The sequence below is a fragment of the Parambassis ranga genome, chromosome 2 (assembly GCF_900634625.1).
Source record: "Parambassis ranga chromosome 2, fParRan2.1, whole genome shotgun sequence".
NCBI lineage: Eukaryota > Metazoa > Chordata > Actinopteri > Ambassidae > Parambassis > Parambassis ranga.
The window spans coordinates 41,527,939-41,543,709 of NC_041023.1; the positions used below are offsets into that span (position 1 = coordinate 41,527,939).

The 15,771-nt window shown below is 43.4% G+C and overlaps 1 protein-coding gene across 2 annotated transcripts in view; it reads left to right on the forward strand.

Annotated features, from left to right (window-relative positions):
* Positions 1-15,445, forward strand: part of LOC114432328 (neural cell adhesion molecule 2-like) — a 182,688-nt gene extending 167,243 nt beyond the window's left edge. For both annotated transcript variants that reach the window (XM_028400269.1, XM_028400270.1), the window contains 2 exons: positions 7,323-7,530; positions 13,004-15,445. In XM_028400269.1, the coding sequence (XP_028256070.1) occupies positions 7,323-7,530; positions 13,004-13,118 (323 nt within the window). In that variant the 3' untranslated portion in view covers positions 13,119-15,445. The remainder of the gene's footprint in view (positions 1-7,322; positions 7,531-13,003) is intronic.
* Positions 15,446-15,771: the final 326 nt, after the last annotated feature.

A 15,771-nucleotide genomic window follows, 5' to 3' on the forward strand; every position in this document is an offset into this window, starting at 1 on the left:
GCTGCAAAAAGCGATAGCATTGGTGATAACAAAGGCAAAGAGAGCAAGATGTTCCTGTGGAGATAAAGCCAGACGCAGAAAGCAGCATTCCTCGTTGCTGCATTTCTTTCTGGACAAATGAGGCTGCTGTCATTGCAGAAATTGCCGGCTGCCTCCGCCTCTCCCGCAGTGGCTCTCTCCCTGTGTTATTGTTGAATGGGCTTTAAAGTGCTTTGTCAAAGTAGATTTTTAGTGTTACAGTGAAAGCTGCTTTTTTTCTTCATGTATCTGAAGAAGGAAGAAAAACGTGAGTAGTTTAAGGGCTGCTTTATTTCCCATAATGCAACATAAGTGTCTTTAATTCTTCAAGAACTGTACAGCTTAGAACTATATATATATATCTCTAATACAAGTCGATTTGTGCATGTGGCTTCAAATGCAAATGGGTGTATCCCCTTATGATGTCATAAGGGGCTACATACCTACATTGCAAAAATGAATTGGATTATAAATTATGTTATGTTATATAAGTGCAAATACTGCAAGGCTGTAGTTTTTCTTCACTCACCACACTTTCTGTTTTTCTTGCGCAGCCCTCCTGCGGTGCTGCTTGGCAATTCTGCAGACAGAACGCCTCGGCACAGCCTCTTCTCTCATTTAGAAGGCCAGCACACATGCAGTCATGTAACATCTCATTCAGCTCTTGGTCATGGTTGTCCTTATGTTGTTTCCTGCCACTTGTGGAGCTTCTTCTTTGTTGAGTTTTACACTTAATGGTCCAGTTGGATGCTACATGCTAATTCAGAAATGCAACCCGATGCTTTGAAGCATGCATAGCCCCCCTCTGCAGACATCACGTTCATACATGATGAATAAAAAAAACAGTGTTTTCCTCACTCATTAGAGGCACAGGCTAAACAGCCCAGGAGCTGGCAAGCTTAAGGCGGTCGCTTCGATTGGCTGTCCTCTCTTGTTAGCAGTGCATCGTGGGAAAAAGACAGAAGGGGGCTCTACTGTATGTGCGGTGCATTTTCATGAAGTGATCTGTCTTAATAATTCCAACAGGTTAAACACATTTTAGCTCAATCCACAGTATCAGATGTGACAGACCTGCTAGTCTCCTCTCATATAAACACCAGATGAAAGAAATGCTTTTTTCCTCCAAACAGAAAATATGTTCAGACCATAAAGGTGCCTTCAATCTCCTACCACCCAATTTCTCTTTTCAATTCTCTCTTTATGTATTATGCATCTACACTGTATTGAATTGCCTCCCCCCGCCCCTCCTCCTCCCCTTTTCCTCCATCCTATTTTAGTTTGTAACAGGCTGCATAACCTTCTTCCCCTCCTGCTCACAGAGAATCCTTTAAGAAAAATGCCATTGATTGCAATGCTGCTCTTGGTTCCTTTTTAATCTACTATCTTCCTTAAAAACCAAAGCTTTTCTTTTTACCTCCTAAATCACTGCACTGTCTCTCCCTGCTCCACCCGATTACAGCGTCGTGTTCTGAGCGTTTTGTTTTGTTTTGCTTTTATTGTTTAAAATGACTTTTTGTCTTTTAATTGATTTCCTGTCAGCATCGTTACTGTGACATCAGGTGCGAACTTTGCCCTTAGGCAGTGCAGGAAGCAACCTCAGGCTCCCAGCAAAGCCAACATAGCTGTACACTTTGAATGCATTTATACATTAACAAAATGCACCTCTGGCACTGAGCCACAGAAATAGGAATTCCAATGTGTCCATCAGAATTGGACAACCTTGAAGCGAAAACAGGAAGTACTGAATGCACCTCATTTGAACTTATCATGTTAAGCTGTGGCTTGGATACTTATGTAAATTAGCCAAGACAATATAGGTTGTTGTATCATTGTTTGAATGATAGCATAGCATCAGCCATGTGACACAGATTTTAATAATTGATAAAGTCTGTAAATAACACAGAATCAGCTGCAACTCTAAAGCTGAGAATAGGACGCAGTGTCTCTTTGTGATGTCTGCTGTATGTCCTTTTCTTCCTCTATCCTCTCTCTCCTTCCATAAAAAGCTTTGAGGCGCCGTCGATTTCTTATGTAATAATCTCATCAAAGCACTTGAGGAAATAATGCAGCCGGGCCTCTGTCCTCTCTCTCCTGCGAGGACTCGATTGAAACTTTTTTTTTTTTCTATAAGTGAAGCCAGCAATCAAACACTTTTATGGCGGCGCATTACATTAATCAAGTCCCTCGTCAATTTTCAAAATGAAGGTCGTTATTTTTTAAAGCAGTCTAATAAAAATTATAAAAACAAGTCTTTCTGTTAGGTCATTTACTTTATATTTTAAGTAAGTATCAATAAGTATTTGATCGCCCTGTGATTTTGCAAGTTCTCCTACTTCATGGAGGGGTCTAGAATTTTCAGCATAGGTGCATGTCCACTGTGAGAGACAGAATCTAAAAATAATCCGGAAATCACATTGTATGATTTTTTTAACAATATATTTGTGAATTACTGTGTCAAATAAGTATTTCATCACTTGAGTCAAAACATTTTAATATTTGGTACAGAAGCCTTTGTTAACAATTACAGAGGTCAAACGGGTTCTGTAGTTTTTCACCAGGTTTGCACACACTGCAGGAGGGACCACTCAGTTTGAGCTCCCTCCAAAGATTTTCTATAGGATTTAGGTCTGGAGACTGGCTAGGCCATGCCAGAACCTTGATATGTTTCTTACAGAGCCACTCCTTGGTTTTCCTGGCCGTGTGCTTTAGGTCATTGTCATGTTGGAAGACTCAGCCACGACCCATCTTTAATGCTCTGACTGAGGGAAGGAGGTTGTTCCCCAAAATCTAGCAATACATGGCCCCAGTCATGCTCTACTTAATTGATAATTAATTGATAGTAGCCTTGGAAACGGTGGTCCCAGCTCTCTTCACAGCATTGACCAGCTTCTCCCATGTAGTTCTTGGCTGATTCTTCATCATTCTTAGCATCACTGATACCCCATGAGGAGAGATCTTCCATGGGGCCCCAGTCCAAGGGACATTGACAGTCATCAGTAGCCCCTCTTCAATTTTCTGATAATTACTCCAACAGTTCTTTTTTCACCAAGCTGTTTGGCAATTGCCCCATAGCCCTTTCCAGCTTTGTGAAGGTCTACAAGTTTGTCTCTTGTGTCTTTTAGCAGCTCTTAGGTTTTGTCCATGTTGCTACTAAGACTTTGGCTGATTGTGGGGTGCACAGGAGTCTTTATGACAGCTAACAACCTCAAACAGTTGCTACTAATTTACAATCATAAACAGAGTGTAGCCGGACTATTTAAAAGCACAATAACAAAACTTTGAGGGCCAGAAATCTTGACACAGTAATTCACGAATAAATTGTTAAAAAAAATCATACAATGTGATTTCCGGTTTTTTCTTTTTAGATTTAGATGTCTCTCACAGTGGAAATGCACCTATGCTGAAAATTCTAGACCCCTCCATGATTTCTAAGTAGTAGAACTTGCAAAACCACAGGGTGATCAAATACTTATTGACCTCACTGTATATATATTATTTTGACATGTGATCAAGTCCTTCTTAAGATCATTTAATGTTTCCTGTGCTCATATTTGATTATGTGTTGTGGGCGGGACCAAAGTAGGACCAATGAGAGCAGACTTGTCATTTCCAGAGGTAGGGCAGCCTTCCTAACTTCCTGTTTTTTTTTAAGCAAGAAGGCCTGTGGGGATTAGCTAGATGTGTACGTTAGAGGAACTGCACCTAAATGCACCATTTATGTCACCAGGACAAGTTAATGGGTTATTCTAGAGAGTGTTGAGAGCGCCCCCTGTGGATAGGACAGTGGGAATTCTCTGCATGTTTCTGCTGATGCTCTACTTTAGTCAAAGCACATGACTGGATGGACAAAATGGATTATTACCTTTATTAGGACAGACGTGTGTTGTTATAAAAGGACTCCTCAGCCAAATCTGCAGATAAAACCACATATTTGTAACTGCAGCTCTCTGTCAGTGTATTGATCCTCTCAATGACCTGATCAGTTGTAGCACAGTGTCCTTAATCTTGGCCTTCAAAGACGAAGGCAGAGACAGACAGTGAAATCGCTCCATTAAATAACCCCAGACAGCCACAGTTTACAGAAAAGTCGACTGAATTTCTTTGAAGTCGTCAGCTGGTTGTTAGGACTGCCGTAGTCTTTAAAGTAATTTTTATTTGCTGCACACGTCTCATCTCACTAAGCCTTCCCCAGATGCGGACAGAATCCTCACTCTCACCCTCTAATGATCATGTTTACCTTCACAATCGATGACTTCGGTCATCATTAATTGAGTCAGATCCAATCTGGAGACAGTCAATCAATGCTCATGCCTAATGAGTTTGTACTGTCAAAGATGTGTATGAATGGCTTCCGGTGGATCTCTGGCTGGTGAATGATGCTGCTAATGGGTCTATATATCAACAGGCAATCAGTAAAAGGGTTAATAGAGCAGAGAATGAATGAATTAAGAAATTTCAGCATGAAAGAATAAGACTCTACAGTTGACTGCTGGTATTTTTGTGTAAAAGTAAACATTTAATGCTGAACTTTGAATCTAATAAAAGGGCCGACCGCCGGTCAAGCTGCTTAAAAAAAAAACAGGGGAAAAAATGGTGATGTTTTGAAATTCAGCGTCTGCCTTCAGTTGATTTATAATGTGAGAGTAGAGAAAAGTAATGAGGTCATTTCTGTAGGAGGGTCTCTGAGAAAATAGAGGGCAACGCTGCTCCTGTACTGAATGATCACCTGCACTCAGACTGATGCAACAGAGGAGGTGAGGAGCTTCAGCACAGGTCACAGTGATGAAGTGCCCGCTGGGCTGGAGAGGCAGACCTACACCCTGCATGTAAACAGTCTTATTTCTGACCAAGAGAGGGAGGCAGGAGTTATTATCAGATCAGTTTGAAGTCTACACTGTAACTGCAATTCCACCTGCAGCCTCTAGGGGCACCAGCACCCCCCCCCCTCCCCCAAGAGCTCACAGATGGAACTGCAATTTTATTGCCCAGCCCTGCGTGTTGCCACCAACAACTGTTGGTAACATGGCTAAGAAAAGCAGTTGTATGTGTTGAATTTTGCACCTCTGGGCCTCCGTAGCTTCGCCATCATGTACAGCCTGCTCTTCCTGGCAGCTAAGACTCACCTTTTAACTAAAGAGCTACAAAAAACATGTGTCACACTTTGGTTTTATCAAATACAAGGGTGTTTATGGATTACTTACGTCCCAAAATAAAAAATGAAAACCAAAATCATTTAAGGCGTAAAACCTGCAGTTTTTAAATTACGCTTTTATCTTGAAAGCACAGCAGATCAAAAGCTCATTTATGTTTGTTGTTAGCATTATTGTGTAAAACAAAAAGCACTGATGTGAAAGCTGCATGATTAAAAAGGGTGGATTAGTATTCTGGAATATGTGGATGCTTCAGGGAGCTGCAGAGCTGTTGTTTACCGCCTCTAAATCTGTGGCTCCAGCAGCCAAATTAACTCAGATAAACTTTCAAAAGGTGAGATACAAAACAGTAGCCTATGGCAGTGGGAAAGTATTGATCCAGCCTCAAAGTTTAAATCCCACTTCCTCCTCGGTTTGTGAAAAGTGTTTTAATTAGAGCTTCTTTGACTGGCTGCCAGCCTCAGCTCTGAGTCAGGAACAAAGTCACCGCCGTGAGAGTGGTTTAGGTTGTGACATGCAGCCGTGTCGGGGTATTTTTGTGTTGCTTTGGCATCGCGCTCTGGATTTGAAACAAAACACCGGCTGCAGGTTTGAAGCCTTGGCTCTCGGCTTTAATTGGAGGGTGTATCGCTGAACTGGTAACACACACAGTTTACAGTGTGTGTGTGCAGGATTAGAGCAGCGTAATGCATGCATACAGAGAGCACCTGTGTTATGTCTGCCTGTGGCAGTGTTTCTGTTTGGACCTTTATGTTGTGAGTCAGCAGTTTAGTGAAGATTTAATTAGAACACACTGATACAGCCTCACTCACACATATATTCAGAGTGACCAGTTAACCTAACAGGCACAGGTATTAGGTTTAATTAGGCATTAGTTTGTAAGTTGTATTCTTAAAAATATGTTTTTCTGATGGAAATTTGTTGATTTGTTGATGTTACTCCTGCAAACGTATTTTTTTTTAATTTACCAATTTCTTTTCGATTTGTCCATATTTTCATTGTAATTTGTGAGCTTTATCCACAGATTAACTTTTTTCCTGCAAATTTTGCAATTATCAAGTTTTACTCTTCCAAATTTCCTGTTACAAGAAAGTCTTATTAGAGATGACACCTTTCAGCAGAACTGAAGAAGAAAATCTGGTAAAAGTTTTTTTTTTCCAGGTAAAAAGTGAGTGAAGCCTGCGGACATGTGCTGCACTCAGCTCACGTTGACTTCCTGTTTTGCCAGGAGGGAAATGGTGGGAAGAGAGTTCTGGCAGCGTTCACTCCTCACTCACTGGAGGTTTTTTTTTTCTAATTGTGGAGGTGTCAGACCGCATGCTTACACCTTATATATCTGATCTGGCTTCTTAACTCATAGGCTACTAAAGCCGTAATATGAGAGCACCCCCAAGTAGAAAAGTTCATTCTCACTCCTCCACCGCTGATTACTCCTGGCAAGGTCTGACCTCCAGCTGTCAGCATTGATCCTACAGTAGATGCTCCGTTTGCTCAACCCCAGGATCACTTATGGGCACAGCTCTGTTCAGCCGAGCCCGCCGGGAGCTTCTCTTTACTGCACCACCTTCATGTTCTCATTACTTTCAATTGAAGGCTGCTTGTTTCGACCCCTCTGAGAGAAAAGTGTGCGAAAGTTCTTCATTTGTGTCTGTGAGCTACAAAACAAGAGGCAGCCGGTACACACAGAGATGTTGACGCATCATTCAGACAGCCTCAGGACAAATACTGCAGAAAGTTTGTATATTTTGTATTTCTTAAACAAACAATAAGCCACAAATCCGCTCATATTCCAACTAAAGATTTCGTTGGTGAGCTTGTTTATTTAAAGTTTCATCCCATATAGAGGACTGAAATTGATTTGTTTTGGAGGAAATTTGGTGGATTCAGACTAATAGTGGAAATCCTCCGCCGAGGATTGAGAGGCGTTGTGGATTATCAGAGCTGAAAACTGTCCAGCTGGCTCCGGAGGAAATTCACCAACCTTGGCGTTCTTTGGAAAGTTTTCTGGGGTTCTGCTTGTGCACACGTACCCAACTTCTGGCTTCGATTCCTCAGGCATGCAACCTTTAATCCGGACCTCTGACTGCATCTAACCTAACAGTGTCTTGTCCTTGTGTGTCTGTGTGTCTGTGTGCGTGTGTTTCACTGCCTTAGCAGAATCCCTGTTCAGCGGGATGGGGCTCGGGGCGGTGGTGGGCCTCGGACTGGGAGCGCTGCTGCTGCTGCTCGTGCTGGTGGACGTCAGCTGCTTCTTCCTGCGTCACTGCGGCCTGCTGATGTGCATCACGCGCACGCTGTGCAGCAAGAAAACAGCCACCAGCGGCAAGGGCAAGGAGATAGAGGAAGGCAAGGCCGCCTACCTGTGAGTGTTGTTTATATATTGTATGGTGTACAGTATGTCTTTTATTTCTTTGCATGTGTGCGTGCGATTGATGTTTCCCACAAGGCCCTGCTGTTTCATCCAGCCAGGAGTCTGAGTCATTGGCCTGAGTGCTGCCATATTTGTGTAACAGCTGGCAGGGTGCCAGCTTTTGTGTGTCTGGGAGGGGCATGGAAGAGGAGGAGGGGGAGGCGGGTGGCTGATGCTGAGTCACTAAGCTCACAAGGCTGAGTGACTGCCTGCCCAGACAGCATCCAGACACCGTAACAGCATCATGCACAAGTTACTACTACAGCTTCTCAGAGCTGTATCAGACTGCAGCAGAGTGATGCAAACAGTGCTGGCAGGCAGAAATACAGTGCCGTAGCTCCGCACTCCATCTACAGGAAGTAGTTAAAACACAAATCCATCCAGCCAGGCGTCAGTCTGTGTGCTTGTGGCTGAACCAAGTGGTTCGGACCAGTCAGAGTCCTGTGAGTAAAGTTCTAGGCATGTTTTAGGCGCCCATAAATCATAACCACAAAGCTATCTTAGAAAGAATTATGCACCCTCACATGGGCGCATGAATATGTGCATGTAAAATCTCAAGATAAAGGCGGGTATCGTCACCAAAAAAAAAAAAAAAATGCCGGAGAAGCTTGTTGCATCAACGTGACATTACTAGGGTCACCCAGTAAACCGGACATTATGATAAAAGAGGGCTCAAAAAGCCGATAAACAGCCATAAAGTGAAACTTTTGGAACAATCTCTGCCTCCCATATTGCTCCAAAAATGAAGCTCCTGCTTTGAGCTTGTGTGGAGTGAAGAGTGGAATAATGCAGCGGTCTGCTGCACAGTGAGTCATACCACTGAGCCGAAGTCAACCTAATGAGATAACGCTTGAAATAATATGCAGCTCAGACACTCCTACTGGGTTTGCAAGGTGTCAATAGTGCAGGTCTTAAGGTGCAGAGGGGTAATACGTTGTGAAAAAATATCAATAACAACATCGATAACAGTGTGTTCAGTGATGAAGAGAACAGGGAGCTGTAAATTCAGCAGGTGATAAGTGGAGCAGGTTTTTTGTTGGGTTGTGTGGGCTGAGAGAAATCTGCAGGGTGCACTTGGAGATTTTTCAGACAGGATTCTGGGTTGTGGACAGTGCTCACCGCCTGTTTTCTCACCTTGCTGAAGCTTAGCGGGGGGTGGGGGGTTCTATAAGTGGTGCAGGTTTATCATGAGTGCAGTGGCGGATCAGAGATGCACCAGTGGAAAATACTGTGGGTCTTTATTAATATTGTCACAGGACAAAGTAAATTTAATTAAAACGCTTGAATGGAAATGCAGATTTTCTTCAGGATGCTGCAGCCTTAACTGTAATCTCGCATTCTGTTTCCTGTTTCCTGCCATAACTCATCAGGTATGCAGGGAAGTCTGGCCTCCTCCCAGTCAGATCTGTCACTGAGCCTCTAGTCTTAAGTTGTGCAGTGTGAATAAACAGAGAAACGCACACTGACGTCCATCACCGAATGATTGGCAGTTTTGATGTTTGAATTTCGTCATTCATCCACGGTTACAGTTGATCTTTTATAGGCTAGAAAAATTACAAATACACACCCTAACTAATTGTACACTTGTTGGCCTGTATACATATACATCTTTGATATGTCGCTAGCTCCAAATGCATGCTGTTTCTTTTATGTACATTGTGTGTACGAGACATGAGAATGTGTGTGTAAAATCCAAGCAAGGTAAAAACAAACCAGTCTGATGAGCCACGATGGATGAAGAGCCATCCATCCGTCAAACTAAATCTCCAGACTGCTTTGCGTCTTTTGTTATTTGCTATCTGAAGCGCCTTTCTGCGTTATGGCGTCTTAAATCCTCACGACCAGCTGTCCTGTCAGGAAGGCAGAACCGGGAGAACATTTAGTGCTCAGGAATAGTTCTTATATTGCTGCAGAGAGACAAAAATATGAGCATTTTATTACTTTTTTTTATTATCACATTCACCTGCTCCATGTAAAATAAACCCTGAATCCTTGTGCAGACTCAGCTGACCAATCAGAGCGGACCTGGGCAGCTTTCTCAGTTTCCCGATTTTACAGGAAGTCTATGTTGTGTAATTTCTTATATTGTTTATTTGCAAAAATTATTATTCTATGTAATGTTAGATGACATCTTGCATGTAGCTTAGCATTTAATGGCTACCATACGCCTGTGTGAGCTCAGTATAATTCAGAGTTCATTGATCCATCAGTGCTGACAAGTCCACCTGGTTCTAAAGCAGCAAAACAGGCCAAAACCATGATACTACCACCACCGTGTTTAACAGATGGGACAGGTTCATATACTGGGATAAAGTGCCATCCTTCCCCCCATCGTCAGGCTTCTCGTGTATGCCAAATAATTCTATTCTGGTCTCATCTGTCCACTAAATATTTTCCCAGCAGCCCCTCTGGTTTGTCCACATGATCTGTATCAAGCTGCAGGCAGGCAGCAGGGTTCTTCTTGGAGCTTTGACATGCACACTGTGTTTGTTGAGTGTTCTGCTGATGGTGGATTCATCAGCATCAACATGAGTCAATGTGGGGGAGGTCTTGAGCTGCTTACAGGTTACCCTGGGTTACCTTGCAGTCCTCATGCTATATAGGTGCTAAAGGGGTGAAGCATTAGCATCTACTCTTTAGTCAGAGGAAGCAAGTAGCAAAGTGTGTCCATCTGAACATAAGTCCCATCTGGGTTTGCATGAAGCTAATGAGACATGAAATTGGCTCCTCTGTGCAGAAACTTTAACTTCCACCAATCAGCCAAGAAGAAGGAACCCGCCCTCTGGCCAACTGCAGTAGCGGGGCTTATTAGGTACAGCATCACGCCGGGTTAGTGTGCAGCATTCATCATCTCACCGGAATCTCACTGGAAAACCCCCTCAGAGTTCTGTAAGCTTCGGATGATTTTAAGGCTGTTTGTGTGATAAAAACGTCCAGTGAAGTAGATGGTTGAAAATATTACTTATTCAGCTTTATCACTCAAAGACAGGATGGAAAAAGCAGTGAAAAGCAGTGGGAAGGCGACTCTTAAATGATTAACAGGAGCAGAGGGAGAACCTGGTGAACTCTGGACATGAGCAGCCCTCAGCGCTGTAAGGCCAGCCTCAGACAGACAGATGACCTGAAAGCACACCGAGCAGGATCAGCTGCTGCAAACACACAGAGAGCCACAGCGCCTCATTGATTTGCAGCATTAAATCTGCATAACCCTCAAAAGATCAAGCGTAAAAGAAAAAGGCTACAATTCAATATGTTTCTCATTTTGCACCCTCTTTGTTTATTGTTTGTATTTTTACAGAGAGCCTGCTTCTGAGGGACAAATTGCTCTGAGACGTCCCTCGCTGAAACGTTGGTCCTTTATTTTCAGAAATAAAACAACATAAGACAGATGACTGTGTGTTTCACATGGGGTCCCTGTGATGACTGCGTCCCCGCGGAGCCGTCAATAAGTGTTTGAGTGGCTGCAGACAATAAATGTGGCTGTGATGATCCTGTGTTCTGCTGCTCTGAGTAACTGCTTGGTTATTTTACTGCTTACTTGTGTATTATCTGTATATATTAGTATTGTTTGTATTTTCATGGTGTCATGATCCCTGGTTCTGTTGGGATTATTTTGTTAAGTCCCTGTCCCTGCTCCCATTGATGTAGCTCGTCTTCCTTTTCCCTCGTTCCCCCACCTGATTACCAAGCAGCAGCCTTCGGGGCTTAGACTTGAAGCCCATGCAGAAGTAGGGCAGCAGGGGCTCAGTGGTATAGCAGGGTTGTCCAATAACCGGAAGGTTGGTGGTTCGATCCCAACTCCTCCTTAGTCACTGTTGTGTGTCCTTGGGCAAGGCACTTTACCTGCATAGCCTCCAGTGTACTCACTGGTGTATGGCACTCTTCGCTGGGCTGCCTTAAGCAATTTCCCCATTGTGGGACTAATAAAGGTTTGTTAATTTTTGTGTCGTGTCAAAACTTGTAGTTCACGCCGCAACCACTGGGGGCAGGCTCCAGAAACGAGTCATTTCCTATAGACTCCCATGTTAAAACTTCACAGCAGAAATAAACATGTTTACAGCTTGGTACAAAAAAACATTCTGGTCTCAAATGATAGGTTCTCTTCTAGTGTCAATTGTACGGGGGGGGGGGGGGTGAATCGTTTTGTAACTCACTCGTTTTAATTATATTAGACTTAAAATTACCCCTAATTATGGGTGTTGCTGCTTGAGTGATAGGCGGTTGACATAGTTTCCTGCTTCCACCATCGCCCGCCCCCCCTAAACTCCGCTCGTGCTCCCCCCTCTTTGTCCACATTTGGAGTTTTTGACGGACGTGGCGCTGCCAACATGGCGGCGGTCAGAGCGTCCCAGAGCCTCCCACCGAGCCTCAAAACGGCTCTTCAGAAACAAACGGGTGACGTCACGGAAGCTCTGTTCATAGTTTTTACTGTCAATGGTCCACACCCTCCTCCTCCCCTCTCAACTGATTACCTTTAATGTGTTTCAACTGTGTCTCCGCCCTCATGCTGTGATATTCTGCGGTTATTTCCTGTTTTATTTTGAAAGTCTGGTTCTCCTTCTACTGAAGTTAGTTTGTCTGCATTTGGGTTCAACTGTAACCGAACTAATCCTGACCACCTTATTTTGAAGTGTCACTCCTGATTGAAACCGAGCTGCAACAAACAATGCAGCACCTGTTCACTGGCTCCTCTGTAATTATGTGTTACTTTAAATGACAATCTCAAAATGGAACATTGAAAGAAACTCTTTAAGCCTCATTTTGTCATTATTTGTTGTTAGTGTTGAAATGTTATTATTTCATACAGCAGATGAAAGCCCATCTTTCCATATTGTTCATCTCAAATTAACATAAACATAAAGCTCGGATGTCCTCACTCAACATGAACAGGAGGATGCAATCAGCCAATCAGACGGCCCCCTGCTTTGTAAAACAAGCACGTATGTTTTCCTCCATTGTGTGAATGGAGAAACTACATCTGGTAGTTGTAATTAATCTCATAAAAATGTCGGTGATGGTTCTGGTTCTGACTGTTCATGCATGGTTTCATGTACAGAAACCTGAATCTGAGAAACCAATCAGCTCTCCAACCATCCACAGCAACGAGGATGTGAATATGTGTAACCCTTTGTGTGGCCCTGTAGTTGCTGTAATACTTAATCCCTGCTGCCGCTTCTTTTCAATTAATTTCAGCTTTATTAATCCCAGTACAAGCAACCCATTCATGCACCAAAAGGTCTGAAGGTGGATGACTGCTGGGCTTTAAAGCACATTTTGTGGAGAAAACCATTAAGTCCACTCTCTCTCTCATGGCAGTAATTCTTGTCTTTGTGTTTTCTGTGTGCTTCATGAGATGTTAATGTGCTGTATGTGCTTGTAATTACCCAGCGAGCCTCACTCCTCTGCTCTCCTCCTTTCATCACAGGAAGCTACCGCTGAAGGAAGAAAACGGGAAAGAATCTCTCAAGCCGGACACGATTGAAATCAAAGTGCACAGTGACAACAGCATCCACACGAGGCCCGACGACAGCAAAGCGTAAAATTAACAAAAAAGTTTTACAAATGGTCGCCACCAAAAGAACATTCAGATCACGAGACCAAAACCCAGAGTAACTACAACACTGGAAAGTAGTGGAGTAAAATACCATATCTGTTTATAACAACGCCCCAGTGAAAGGCACGTGTAAATATCAATAATAGAGAGAAAATAGAAGGAAGGAAGGGCCCCGACGCCCTGATCAATGTATCATGTTCTGACAAACATAGCATCAGTGGAAGGCTCCTGTTGATCAATGATTGTACATGACTTTATGCCTTTGTTTTCACTTCGTGTGTAATTTCAATGATCTGTTTGTTTTTGAGATTTTCATGCAGTTTTATTGTGTCTACATGCAAACACACTAAAAAAAAAAAAACAAGATACAATCATAATATGTTTTATGCTGGTGTGCCGCTTAAGCTCACGTTGCTAATGCTTTGGATTTCTCTGTCAGAGTGAGTACGGACATGTGGTTTGTAGCATTGTGTTTCATGCGGAGGCCTTAGCACCAGAAGGATTGGGTTTCATAGCACCAAAAGCTAAACATCTTAGCTATTATAGCTAAGCTAATTAGAGAAAATGCAGTGGAACTGTTACAGAAATACCAAAAAGTGTCACCGCACTGGAATAATTGGGCTTTATTTCATTTTAAAAACCAAGCTAGCTCTCTAGCTAACCAGAGGCCTATGGGTTTCAAGCTAGCATTAATCTTAGCATCAGCAGTTTGTTGTAATTGTTAAGTATGATTTGGACCTTATTGTGATTGTTGTGGGAAAACAAACAAAAAGAATGTGTCGCAGTCAACAATATAACACACTGATGTCACTGTTAGCGCAGTCTTTTCTATTGAATATCGTTGACACTCCTCAGTCGCCTCCTCCTCCTCCTCCTCCAGCAGCAGCGTCTGTATGTTTTATTCATCAGACAGTGCAGTGTTGTCAGAGGTTAACTGCACTGCGAGCCCATTCACAGCCGGCTTTGTGTGCTGAAGGGATCTCTGCAGGTGAAGCAGCACTGAAGGCACGGGAACAAACCAGTTAAAGGTGTTCTCGGTAAATCGGCACCGTTTTTAATGACAGCCATCGATTTCTCCGTCTCAGATCTGCCTCTTCTTCTTTGGTTTCTCTCCTGACGTGGTCATGTGTTGTACATAGATAAAAAAAAACAGAATATTTTACAAAGCTTTTATGTAAATATGATGTGTGTTTTTTTCCAAATGCAAAAGGCTTGGCTTTTTTTGTGTACATCCTCAGATGGAAAGTTTTTTCTTCTTCTCCTTACGTTGTGTTTTTTGGTCAAAAGTTCAGTGATGGTGTAATCTTGCTTTTCTAGTCATTTGCTCTCCCTGAAGAACCCCCATGGCTGAAGGCTATTTCACAGCGTTTCAATGGAGGCAGTAATTATGGCATTAATGTGCCTTCTTTTTTTTTTTTTTGTTTCCTTTTCCCCTCCCTCCCTCCCTCCCTCACTCCCTCCCTCACTCCCTCCCTCGTGGCCTGACACCTCAGATTATGATTATTTTTTGCCACCGAATGTTATTGTGATGCTGTGAATTATGGGAAACGTAGTATTAGGATTGTGGGTTGCAGTCGACAACACTGATTTTGATGTCAAAGTGGGCTGCAGGTGTGAATGGCATGTAAACGCATCATCACGTGTGTGTGTGTGTGTGTGTGTGTGTGTGTGTGTGCGTGTGTGTGTGTGCGTACATGCTTTAGCGGGTGAACACACTTGAATCAGGTTGCATGTATGTCTGCTGAATGTATTTGCTCCCGTTTTGATTTTTTCACAATAAGAGTCTAAAGGATGGAGATATAACTTATTGTTTTATTTTGTAGAGTATATTTATGATATCACATTCCAGCTCTGTGATGACATCACATGACACAGCAGTGATGATGACCACATGCCAAGCGTGTTCGAGAGCGCTCTGATGATGTAGTTCTTGACAGTGATGAATTCCTTTGGCTGCAGCACTCCATGCATGTGTCTGCCAGCCCCCTCCTCCCCTGCCTCCCCCTCCTCCTCACCCCCTGCCTCCTCCTCCTCCTCCTCCGGCTCTCTCAGACTCCACTGGTTTTTATCTCAGACCTCGTAGCGCTGGCTTTGTTTCCTCACAGCGAGCTCTTGTACCTGCATATCTCAGACGGATGGTCCTGCCATGGAGCGGTTACGATCACTGTAAATATGGGAGCACAGTGCCTGGAGGCTTTACGATTTGTACATGTTCTTTTTGTATTTGAATATGAGTCCCCCCCCTTCCTTCCTCCCTTCTCCTCCCACTCCTTCCTCCCCCCTCCGCTCCGTCATCCTCCTTTCTTCTCTGTCTCCTCCACCGTGTCTCTCGGGGGGTGTAACAGGTGTGTTTGAGCTCAGTGTACAGTATGTGTCCTCTGTGTCCCCACGCTCCCTGTGTCCCCCTGGACTGTCCCCCCGCTGAGTGTGCTTTGTGCAGGAGGTGGGAACTATTGATGTCTCTCTGTACGTACCTGTGGAACACTTGTGACTCCTTATCATTTGCCGCTGTAAATAAACATGTCCTGGTAGAAGAGAGGGAGGCGTCGTCATTTGTGGTGTTTTACTGGCTCTCTAATATTAACTAGTCATAGCATGCAGGCTAACGTGCTGCATTTGAAACAAAGGCACTTTCCTGT